General features: G+C 35.9%; 1 protein-coding gene across 3 annotated transcripts in view; it reads left to right on the top strand.

The window, feature by feature from the left end:
* CEP120 (centrosomal protein 120kDa) overlaps positions 1-12,334 on the top strand; it is an 83,466-nt gene that overhangs the window by 67,681 nt on the left and 3,451 nt on the right. For all 3 annotated transcript variants that reach the window (XM_010846296.1, XM_010846297.1, XM_010846298.1), the window contains 2 exons: positions 1,944-2,042; positions 11,034-11,179. In XM_010846296.1, the coding sequence (XP_010844598.1) occupies positions 1,944-2,042; positions 11,034-11,179 (245 nt within the window). The remainder of the gene's footprint in view (positions 1-1,943; positions 2,043-11,033; positions 11,180-12,334) is intronic.

Below are 12,334 nucleotides of genomic sequence, written 5' to 3'. Positions count from 1 at the left end.
TGAATATGCTATCTAGGTTGGTCATAACTTTCCTTCCAAGGAGTAAGCATCTTTTAATTTCATGGCTGCTGTCACCATCTGTAGTGATTTTGGAGCCCAGAAAAATAAAGTCTGACACTGTTTCCACTGTTTCCCCATCTATTTCCCATGAAGTGATGGGACCGGATGCCATGATCTTCGTTTACCCACAAAAAGGGCTCAAGGTCTTTGAATGTCCTGAAATTGTGTCAAAACTTTGGTTGTGTACATTTTTCTGGGAATTGGGTGTGTGTATTACATTAGAATCACAGAGGCATTTGTATCATTTAAAAAAGTTAGAAATCACTGATTAGATAGTTTGGGATGAATTAGGAAAATGATGTTTACGTCTAAGTGTTAGCTATATGTTTTGATTATGTGTTTTAAGTTAGTGTGAATAACAATGCAAATGTGAATTATTTTGATAATCATGGCAAAACGGATGTAACCTACCCAGCTTTTTCTGATAGAGTCAGTTTAGTGGGTACAAACGATCTTTGTAGTTGTCCTAACCCTCATCCTGGGGCTTGTCCAGGACACTATACCTTCTCCAAGACCTAGGGACATGATCACTTTTATAATTGAATACTATTCTTGTATCTCACAGTTATAAACAGATTTTTGCTTTTCCTCTGACATATGTCCAGTTGTTAAATTACCAATTGTTACATAATTATACTGGACAGTTGTTTTATGTCCAGTTAAGTAATAGGAATAAATCTTCGGGGCATAAGTGGAAGAGATCATATTTGATAATCTCAGAATATTATTCAGCTTAAGACATATGAGTCTAGTTGTGAAATGTCAACACATTTAAATCCAAGCTCTAGGGATTTGTAAAGCAGCAAAAACCTTGACTCCGTGTAGTTATATATTACTGCAGAGAACGTTCTGGTCTTTTGTGAAGGGGTTTTGGCAATCTACTTTTCCTTTCATTTTATTTCCCCCTGAGTTTTCTGAAGTTTGAATATTTGGATAGTGTCTTCGATTTTATTTTTCTGCAAAACATTAGGAGTTGTGTGTATGGGAAACACTAGAATTGATATTCAAAAACTGCACCAGTTTAGATGAACAGTATGTTACTGTAATTCAGCCATATTATCACCTTATCACTTCAATAGTAAAACTGTCTGTTGGCTGCATGAATTTGTTTGGTACTTGGTTTGAAACTTTGAGAGAGTACATTCCAAGACCTAGCCAAGTTGGCTTCAGTTCATGCACAACAGATTGCCTGCTGCAAGTATAAATAACTGTATTTTAAAAATTGAATCTCTTTCGTGTTTCTCTTCATGTGTTTGAGGAAAAATAGAAAATAAAAGTTAGATGAGTGTTTTTAGGAGCATTGTTTTTCTTACTTGGGTTTAACATTCTTAAAATATTTTTGACTTTGTACTCTTACTAAACTGCTTTCTGATAAAACAGTTCACTGTTCTCAGAATTCTGTGATTTTTGCCAAAATGAGTTATAAAAGTATCTCTACAAGCTCTCTTCACTGTAAGACAAAATTCCACATAATGATAGGTCTCCAAAAGGAGTAATCTGGTTTCAAGGTCGAGAGTGTCAGCTAAATTGGAATGCTAACAACTGCTTTTTGTAAAAAACAACCAAAAAAAAAAAATGTGTTTTTTTACTCTATGATCTTTGTTATATGTTTTAAATACATTTATAGTAACTGTCTGGAGGTTAAGACTGATTCGGTTCCTTTTAGTATAGGCTGTTAGGCAGTAAAAATACGACTATATTTTAAACAAGAAAATGTTCACGTGCCATAATATTTATAGTAAATTATATAACAGTTTTAGATGATGTCGTATGTTACGCTATATAAACTCTTTTCTTAGGCCAGACTTCTTGTATATATTATCTTTCAGTGATTGTACACAGTGGTATAGTGTTTCACTTGATATGATTTTAATCACTGTTAGGTTGAACTTGAAAGAAAGTTGGAATCTGCAACCAAGTCTAAACTGCATTACAAGCAGCAGTGGGGACGAGCTTTGAAAGAACTTGCCAGACTTAAACAGGTATGTAGTTTATAGCTGATGATGAATTATTCTTTTTATGTCACTTTCCCTTGATTCTTTACAAGTTTGCATATGTGGCAATATCTGTTAGGTTCATATTTGAGTCTCCAGTTCTATATTTGAGATTAGGGCCTTTTTTTTTTTTTTTTAATGTATTATATATAAGATCTTCCTTTCCTTAATTAAAAACTGAAACTTCTAGGTCTTTTTTTTTTTTTTTTTCTCCTTAATTGCAACTATCCTCTAGCCCACAGAAAACTGGGAATAATTTCTTCTACTTATGAAACTACCATCCTTTTTTCCCTAGTATTAATTTCTTTCTATTGGGAGTGCCTTTTGGAGGGAGAACTTTAAGAACATATTTTTAAATGTTACCTCCTAGGAAGACATAGTAATTTCTTCATCAAGAAAAGGAATCACAGGGTAGTTCTGCCTAATTTTGTAAGAATTTAAAAGTGATAGTACTTTCCTGAATTCTTTGTTACTTTTTTTCCCCTTCCTGGTACTGGGTGACAAATGCTGTTAGCTTTATGAAAAATTAATTTTAACTTTGGGTTTAATTTCTTCAAATTATTAAGATCAAATAAAATATGAACAAGATTTTCATTTTTATATTAGTAGTTAGTTTATTCTAAGCTTTGCTTCTGTTAAATGTGTCCATTTAAATTCTGAATGAAATTTGGTACATAGGGTCTCTTAGATTTGTTTTTTTGTTTTCTTTAACGTGTCTCTCAAACCATCAAATGTTATTAAAGATCTTTATGGTATTGTTCTAAATGCATACCAGTGTCATAGAAGAGTATTTACTAGACTGCCTGAGAACAGCACAGTTTGCCTTAACATAGCTTGTAGATGAATTGAGATTGTAAGCATAAAATAATATTACACACAGTGAATATGTTTTATAAATGCTCACAAGACTAAGGATAATCATATATAGTATCAGGGCCTCCTGTGTTCAAGGCACTGCCCTAGATTTATAGATACAAGTTAAACATAGGTCTTTGTCTCTCAGGGAGCTTGCCATTTAGTAATAGGGAAGAAAACCATGACATTTACTGCCTAATAGTAAGAGCTCTGGAAAGAACCGCACAGAGTGCTCAAGAGGGGAAGTGCGTTTATTTAATAGAACTTAGAAAAGGCGTCATAGAAGATAAGGTATTTGAGATGGACCTCTGGAGAATTGCTTGTGGTTTAGAGAAGTTGTTGGGCGGGGGGAGAAGTGTCGTAAATACAATGAATAGAATGATTATAGTAAAGAGGCAAAAAGTCAGAAAGCATAGACTTCATGGAGAACAGAGGAGGTCCCATTTTAAAGGTCATTTCAGGAAATAAGGACTAGAACTTAAGTGGTAGCAGTGAGAACGTGACAAAGAGGTTATTTTAAAAGATGTGATTTTGGTAGATTCTGTACAGGACACTGTACCTAATCGGATGCAGAGTGGAAAGTCAAAGATGATGTCAAGTGTTCAAGCCTTAGTGTCCAGAAAGTTTTTCAATAGTGGAATTATGGTTATTAAGACAAGAAGCTGATTGAGGCATGGGAAGAAGATAGGACATGCAAATTTGAACATTTTAATTTTTACGGAAAGAAATTCAGTAATCAGAAATATGGACTGATACCTGGAGGATGTTTGAGATTAAGGACAGATGAAGGAATCCTTTGCCGAGATGATAACTGAAGATGTGGTAGATAGAACTTAGAATGCTTATGTTTAAGAAGGAGGAAGGAAAGCTGATAAGTCTCAGGTACTGTGCTAAGCCCTTCATATCTTTTCATTTCATCCGAAACAAGATCCTATATGGCCTTCCTTAGTGGCTCAGTGGTAAAGAATCCTGCCTGCCAATGCAGGAGATGTGGGTTCAATCCCTGGGTCAGGAAGATCACCGGGAGAAGGAAATGGCAACCCACTCCAGTGGGAAATCCCTCAAATAAGAGGAGCCTGGCAGTCTGCAGTCCACAGGGGCACAAGAGTCCGACACAACTTAGTGACTAAACAAGAAGACCCCCCCTGTATAGCAGGTACTATTTCCATTTTATAGATGAAAGAAACAGAGAAGTTAAGTTGCATCTGAGAAGTTAAGTGATCACACAGATACTAAGTGGTAAGAGTGAGGATAGAATCATATAACTGAGCATACACTCACGCTCTTTCCCCTTTCCATTGAGTGTTATGGCTTAATTCCATAGAACCCACATAATGAAAGTATTTCAGAGTGAGCCGTGGAAGACATTAGGGATCTCTGCCTGAGTACTGAAGCAGAAGAAGTAATGATTTGGCCTATGATAAGCAAGGAAAATGCCATCGTTGACTGTTAGATAGACCAGCTCTGGAAATGAGAAATTAAAGTGACTTTGAAAGAGAAGAAGCTATTATAAAGGCATGGTGCCAAGACATTGAAGTTCCCTTTAGTTCCACAGGGAAGAATCCCCATGGAACTGGGAGTAAGGAAATAATGTGATGAGAGTGGCTATTAAAAATAACAGAACACAACTTCTATCAGAGGCAGCGTACATAGTAGTTTAGAACATGGCCTTGGTGTCAAGAGAGCCAAATTGAATCTTGGCTGTTAGTAACTCTATGACTTGGGGAATTTGATTTCTCTGATTAGTCTCCTTATTTGTACACTGAAAAATCGTTCCTCAAGGTTGTCTGAGAATTACTGAGTGGTCTGTAAAGCATTATTAGCATTTGATACTTTGTATATGCTCAATAAATTGTAACTTGTTAAAAGAACATGAGCCATAATGCTGCTGTGTCACTACACAGTAATGTAGTGTTCTTGGTTTCAGTGGGTGGGGACCTAGTGAGATGGAGCTTCGTATATTGATGAACAGAACAAATATTCAAATATTAGAAAGATTTGTGACTGACTAGCTGAAAGATAATGGCAGCAACAAAAATTTGAAAATTTTTAAGTCTAGAAAATAAGATGTTGCTATATATAATAGCTGTAGGGAAGTGGGGTTTGATATAGTTTGAGTAAGAATAGTACTTTGGATGGCAGTTGTAAGGTAGATATTCTGTAGAAACTGACAGAAGGGAGAAAAACCTACATAAGGGCTAATTGTGCAGATATGCAGTAGCGTCAGGCAGCAGGTGCAAAGAGGTGAGAGTGCCTGAAGTCTGGAGAAACATCTAGAGTTGCTTTATGTGTTCATTCTTTCATGAGCACGTACTTATCAGGAGCCTACTGTGTGCCTTGAACAGTGGAGGATGCTCAGTTCTGGAAGGGATAGCAGTTCTCTTCCACAGGAAAGTTCAGCTGGGAGGGCTGGTACTTAACAAGAATATGGCAGGGTTGTAAGAAATGCAAATGAAGTTAGCGAAACTAACAGAAAATAAGTATTAGACAAGAGGACCGTGGGGTTCTCATTTTGTCATTCAAAGCTAAAGGAGAAATGGTTCAAAACCAATGTTTCTAATATCAGTATTAGAAAAAGAAATCCAAATTGGAAAAGAAGTGAGACTGTCACTGTGCAGTTGACATGATATGACACACAGAAAATCCTAAGGGTGCTACCAGAAAACTACTAGAGCTCATCATTTTAAAAATAGTTAGAAATTGGTAAGAATAAAAAATAGCAGATAAAGAGCAGGTAGGAAAGAAGTGGAAGACAATGCCTACCCCTGAAGTTTATGCAACTATGAAGGATAAGAGACTAATGCAGTGGTAAATACTTACAAGGCATTACCAAAATCAGTAATGAAGAGACGGAAACCTGTTAGCTGTTGATTAGGCTGTTTCTTCTGGAGAAATTAGGAATTAATTATCAGAGCATAATTATAATTGTCACGTTTCTTACTAAGAAATACCCGTGCAAGAACAATAAGTAAATTGATTTTTAAGTTATATTCATATGTGTATATTGATGGATGATATTGTTTTCACATTGTTTGAGGTAGTTTTTTAAATGTAAAAAATAATGTTTTGAATATAAACATGAACTGAAACTGACTCTTAAAAAAAGGTTCAATTAAGAATGCTCCCACCCAAGCACCCCCTCCTTCTAGCATATACATTCTCATATACTTTTGCTATCTTCTGGGTTTGTCCTTTAATTTCTTGTTTTCTGTTTACCCTTTTTTCCTATGCTTTTTCTACCCTGTTGCTTAAAAACCCTTAGCATCGTAGTTTTAGCTATTTGTACCTCATAACAGAAGACATCACAAAAGTTCAGATGCGTTTTTTAAGTTTCTATAAGTGAATTAAGGAGAAAACTGTGTTAAATTACTGATTCAACTCCAGACGTCTGCTTCATGAAGCTTCATTGCAGACCACTTCTATTCCTTATCCCGCAGACTTTGTGCTTTAGAAACAACACTGTAAACTAATTTCAGGGTCACTGGGAAGTGCTGATGTTCTACAGGCCACATTGTAGAGATGCAGCACTTTACAAATGTAATAGACCTCGGGATTGCCATAGTGAATTGTGCTCTGCCACTAACCATTTTTGGAAGATTAAAATTGATTACTTCATCAAATAGGCACAATTTATATGTGTGAAAATTACTTTAGTGTTTTTCCTAAAACTTTTTATTAAAAACACATTGTGTTTGAATGTAAAATTGGAATCCTCTATCTGCTTTTGTTCAGAGGATTGTTTGTGCAACTTCTTGTTTAAATTGGATTAGTACCATGTTAATTTTACATTGCCTCTGGTGAATAGCCACGGGGCTATAATCTCTGCCAGTAATTTGTCACAGCAAAATCCTCTGGAGGGCAGTACAAAACATTTGTGTAGTGCGGATTAGACGGCGAAAGCTGTATCTTAGATTGTTAATAAATGTTAATGACAAAACCCAGCTGGTAAAGCTTGGAAATAAGACCTAATGCTCAGTGCCTATTGCCAAAAGAATGTTTAAACAGAGATTTCCATTACTCAAAGGTGACCTCGTATAGTCAATTGGTGAATTTAAAAAATCATAATCTTCCAGTTATTTAGGAAAAAAATCTTTTCTTCTGATTCATAAGTATAAAAGCCTGTGTTTTTTCATGTTGTAAACTTTTTTGTTCTTGGGTAACTGGGTAGGCAACAGCTGTAAAATATAAATAAGTGTAACATGAAATGGGTCCTAACTTAGAAGACAAGGAAATGATACCCGCACATTCTGGATTTGCTATCTGTGGTATGATGTATAACACTGATTTTGAAGAGTTCTAGTTGTCAGACACTTAAGGGGTAATTTAGGTTTTTTTTTTTCCCCCAATTCTAAGTTAAGATTATTACTTTACTGTGTCCTAAGTACCATATTTACTTAAAAACATTTCTTGACACATTAGAATATAGTTATGGAGGAAGAATAATAGCCACTACTTTTTAAAAAGAAATGAATCATCGTTAAGAGATATGAATTTGTTGTTCTGGGCAATTTAACATTTTCATCATGTCTGATACATTTAAACTAGGTATGTTTGTTCGCAGGACAGGAAACAGAACTAAGATTTGGGTAGGACGTGGGCCCCTTACCATATTTGTGCACAGTAGATCTGTTTAAAACTGAGCTGATATATTTAGTTAAAACAACACAGACTTCATTGGCTGACATCAGCACTATCTTGTCCAGCCTCCTGCTTATCCACTCAGAGTAATTAATTTGATTAATTTATAAGTAATTTAGCCAAGGATGGGATGTAAATCTTTGTTTAAGAAAACAGTTGGAGGTCCAAGTCTTGGTTAAAAACTGTGTCTTGAAACCATCCAGGCCCTCCTACTGACTTGTCAGCTCTGGGTTATTTTCAGAAAACTTGACTTGAGTTCCTTAGTTTAGTTGTAAGTTTTTTCCCACAGACTTACATGGTATGTGTGAGTGGGAGAGTAAGTAGTGGCCGCGTTTTAGCCGCTGTTTAGTCTAGTGTATGTGTGTTTACATCTCCTCTCTGGATTTATAGGCAGCCAAGGCAAAATAAAGCTTATACTCACTTGATTGAGGAGCCTTTAACCCAGAGCACCTGGCGGCAGAGGAGCTGTCCTCGGACCCCTAGCTTTTGTGCATGTGGGGTTATTGCTGATGCTGCACACTGGATTAAAAATTCAGGGCCTGTAAAGGCTTTCCTTATGGTTTAGAATTAAAGTGTGTCAAGCTTCATAATGTTACAGTTTTACAAAGTAACCTAAAATTAAATCATTGACCTTTCCCCCACTGTTTGCAATTATATCTGCTCACTGTAAAAGAAAAAAAGTCCAAATTTTTTGCAGCATAACATACAAGATGAAAGTCACTAGTAACCTTATCACTTCTTCAGCCAGATACAACAATCCAGTGTGTTTTTTGTCTGGATTTCTTTTCCTTTATTTTCTTAATAATTACTTTTGAAATGAAAGATGTTATATGTTCCACAAAGGGAATCAAAGAAGATTCTTAGGCTCCTCAACCCCCACCTTCTAGTTTAAGAAGCAGCATTATCAGTGCTGTGTGCCTTTTCTCACCTGCATCCCCTTCACAGGTAACTGCTTTGCTGACTTTGGTATTTATTATTCCTTTGCTATTTTTTTTTTAATAAGATTATAAAGACACTAAAATATCGGTAAATAATACTATTTACTTTTGCATGTCTTTAAACTTTATATACATGGAAATACTCTGAATCATTCTGTGACTGCCTAGCGTGATTCAAAATCGTTTTTGCGATTTAACTCTTTTGATGTGGTAGCCTAATTTTATTTTTATGGTTCACACAACTTAAACATATAGTAAGACAACACTGAAAAATTTTTTACATGTGAGCATTTCTGTTTCTGTCTAAAAGTAGAACTTCTGGGTAGTAGAGTTTGCTCATTTCTGCTTCACTAAATGTTGCCAAATTACTTTCTGAAGAGGTTGTGCAAACCTGCAGTTCCCAAGAGGGGTGTGTAATTGTTATTCTTCACACCATGTCGAACACTTGGCTGTTATCAGATGTATACATTTTTTCCAGTTTGGTGGGCGTGAAGTGGTCTCACTCTGTGGTTTACTTATTTATTTCCCTGATTATTGACTTTGAGCATCTTTTGTTTACTCCACTTGCATGTAGAATGTCTTTTGTTTTTTGCTCAGTAGAAATCTACAGATTTTGGAATCACCAGACAGAAAGTTAGAAATAACTACTAGAAAATAAGCGATATGATAGAGAAATGTATTGGAGAAGTGGAACCTTTTCAATCATGTAGACATCCTGGAACTGAAAAGTTTTACAACGGAATTGTAAGTTCAGTAGATGAATTAATAGCAGAACCAAGGATATGTGAGCTGAAGATAAACCAATAAAAATATCCAAACTGGAAGAGAAAAAAGGATAGAAAATGCAGCATAGAACATGTGACACACAGGATCGGTATATGGAACTGGTTACCTTTTGTGTAACCGCTAGTCTGTGTGGGCTGCTGTAACAAAACAGCACAGACTGGATGGCTTATAAATGACAGAAGTTTGTTTCTCACATTTCTGGAGGCTGAAGTCTGAGATCAAAGTGTACACACAGTCGGTTTCTCTGTCTGGAAAGGATCCACTTCCTCGTTTATAAATAGCCATCTCTCCACTGAGGTTCTTTTTTAAATTAAAATAGTCAAAGTCAAACAACTAGAACTCATCAGTGAATTTGGTAAAGTTGCAGGCTACAAAATTAATACACATAAATCTGTTGCATTCCTATATACTAACAACAAAAGATAAGAAAAAGAAATCAAGGAAACAGTCCCGTGTAGCACTGCATTAGAAAGAATAAAATGCCTAGAAATAACCCTACTTCTGAGTGACTTCACTTTCACGCATTGGAGAAGGAAATGGCAACCCACTCCAGTGTTCTTGCCTGGAGAATCCCAGGGACGGGGGGAGCCTGGTGGGCTGTCGTCTCTGGGGTCGCACAGAGTCGGACACGACTGAAGTGACTTAGCAGCAGCAGCAGCAAGGAGGCAAAAGACCTATACTCTGAAAATTATGAGTACTTTTCATCAGTGTAAAAGAATGAAAGAAATCAAAGATGACACAAACAGATGGAAAGATGTACCATGTTCTTGGATTGGAAGAAACATACTGTGAAAATGACTATACTACCCAAAGCAAGCTACAGATTCAGTGCTGTTCCTATTACATTGCACAAACTGTTTCAGAAACTAGGAAGAGAGAATAATTCTCACTTAAAAACAGTGAGACCACCATTATCTTCATTCTAAAATCTGACAAGGATGTTATAATAATATTAATTGGTCAGTCAATCTTGTGAACATACACATAAAGCTTGTAAGTAGCACAACTAAATTTATTAAACAAAGGGGACGTTGACTGTCACCTTAAAAAATGAAGAAATCAAATGTTCTTTTCAAAAATGCAGAAAGGCAGTACCCGTTCATAGTAACAGTCTAGAAAGGTTCATGAGATCACTGTGTTAGACGGCAGGATGTCTTACTGTAGCATTCCAAAATGTCTGTTACTAAATCATGGAATATCCATTCTGTGGAATGTTACACATTTATATAAAAGAAATTTTATGTGCATAGATTTTTTGTGAGTCTGAAGAGTGGAAAGGCATATTATTTCTTGAGATAGAAGTGGAATTAATTACTAGTTCAGGGGCAGTTATTGAATTTTTCTTGGTAACTCTGTATAATTTGTATTTTATATAATTTGTATACTTTATCATTCCTTTATAATTGTAATTTCTTATATAATTTTGATAATTAACCATTTCTTAGATGCCACTCTTACCATTGCTCTTGTGGCAACTTACTGTATTGATAGCAGACTCTCTCTTGCCCTTAACTTCTGTTATCTTATATTTAGCTAACCTCAATCACTGATTGGAACATGAGTGGTTATGGCTTATAACAGGAAGGGTTTGTCATGGAAAAGTTTGTAAAGAGAACATGGACATTTCTAGATAATATGTGTCTGCAGAATCTGCAGTGTATGGCTATATCATGAGTACAGTCAAGGAGGGTTATAATCACAAATCAAAGTCATAAAAGTATATGTATTCCTAACATGAGAGATCTGGCTTGTTTCTTTCAAGCGAGAGCAAGAAAGTCAAATGGCTCGTCTTAAAAAACAGCAGGAAGAATTGGAACAGATGAGACTACGTTACCTGGCCGCTGAGGAAAAAGATACAGTAAAAACCGAGAGACAAGAATTGTTGGATATAAGAAATGAACTGAACAGGTATAATGACTAAAAAATTACTTTCTTTTCCATACAAAAACTCAAGTTCAAATAGTACAACTTTTTATTTATTCATTGGTCCAGGGAGAGTACAACATCACGTCTAATAAGGGACATCATTTCTAAAATGTAGCTAAGTTATATAATAGAAAGTCTTTGCCAAAGACCATTACTCGCACATTTTTTTTGGCCACGAATGTAGCTCTGTTTAGCTTTTTTGTTTCCATAGCATTAGTACTTTAAATTTTATTCCTGTGTGACTATTTCAGATTTATTGCAACTATTTCAAGATAATTAATGATGAATTTAATTATATAAAGTATAACAAATTTCAAACATTGTTATATTATTTATATAAATAATAGATTAGCTCTTAATTATTGCCCTTACTGTGTATCAGCAGCTATTTTAAATATCTCATATGCCTGTCTCCACTGTTTGTTTTTTTTTTAACTCTGCAAAGCAACTTTTTGAGGAAAATAATTAATCCCATTTGGAGATGAGGAAACTGAGTTTTAAAGAGGTTTAAGTACCCCTTCCAAGGTCACACAGCTAGTAGGTCAGGGGGCTGGAGTTTAGATCTGATGCCGCAGGTTGTGTTTGTAACTGCTCTGCAACACTGGGCTTCTCTGTAGTGTCCTGGTGCTCTTAGTTACTATTTTAAGTATTTCGTGTTAGAAAAGTAATCGTTAGGAAGCAATATTAAAACAAACTAGTGTCTTTTTGGAGGAGAATGTAGGGGAAGACTTTTAATGTTTATCAGGAGACTGGTAATTTGTTGCAGCGAAGCATACTGTCTTAGCTTGGCTGGCATAACAAAATTTCATAGGTTGGCTTAAACAACAGAAATTTAGGAGGCTAAAAATTCCAGATTAAAGCACCAACACAGTTTCTGGTGAGGACTCTCTTCCTGGCTTTTAGACAGCTGCCTGACCACTTGTCCTCACAAGCTCTCCCACGTCTCCTGTAGGAAGTGCACAAATTGCATCATGACAGCCCCTGGCTCACGCGCTCATCTAAGCCTAATTCTCTTTCAAAGGCTCCATCACCAGACACCATCGCACCGGGGGTTGCATCATATTCATTCAACATATGAATGTGGGGAAGACACAGTTCAGGATATAGGACATGCATTTGACAGACTACCCCGTGATA

The sequence above is a fragment of the Bison bison genome, unplaced genomic scaffold (genome assembly GCF_000754665.1).
Source record: "Bison bison bison isolate TAMUID 2011002044 unplaced genomic scaffold, Bison_UMD1.0 scf7180017864235, whole genome shotgun sequence".
NCBI lineage: Eukaryota > Metazoa > Chordata > Mammalia > Artiodactyla > Bovidae > Bison > Bison bison.
The sequence above is the reverse complement of the archived record's forward strand: the minus strand, read 5'-3'. Positions and strand labels throughout refer to the sequence as shown.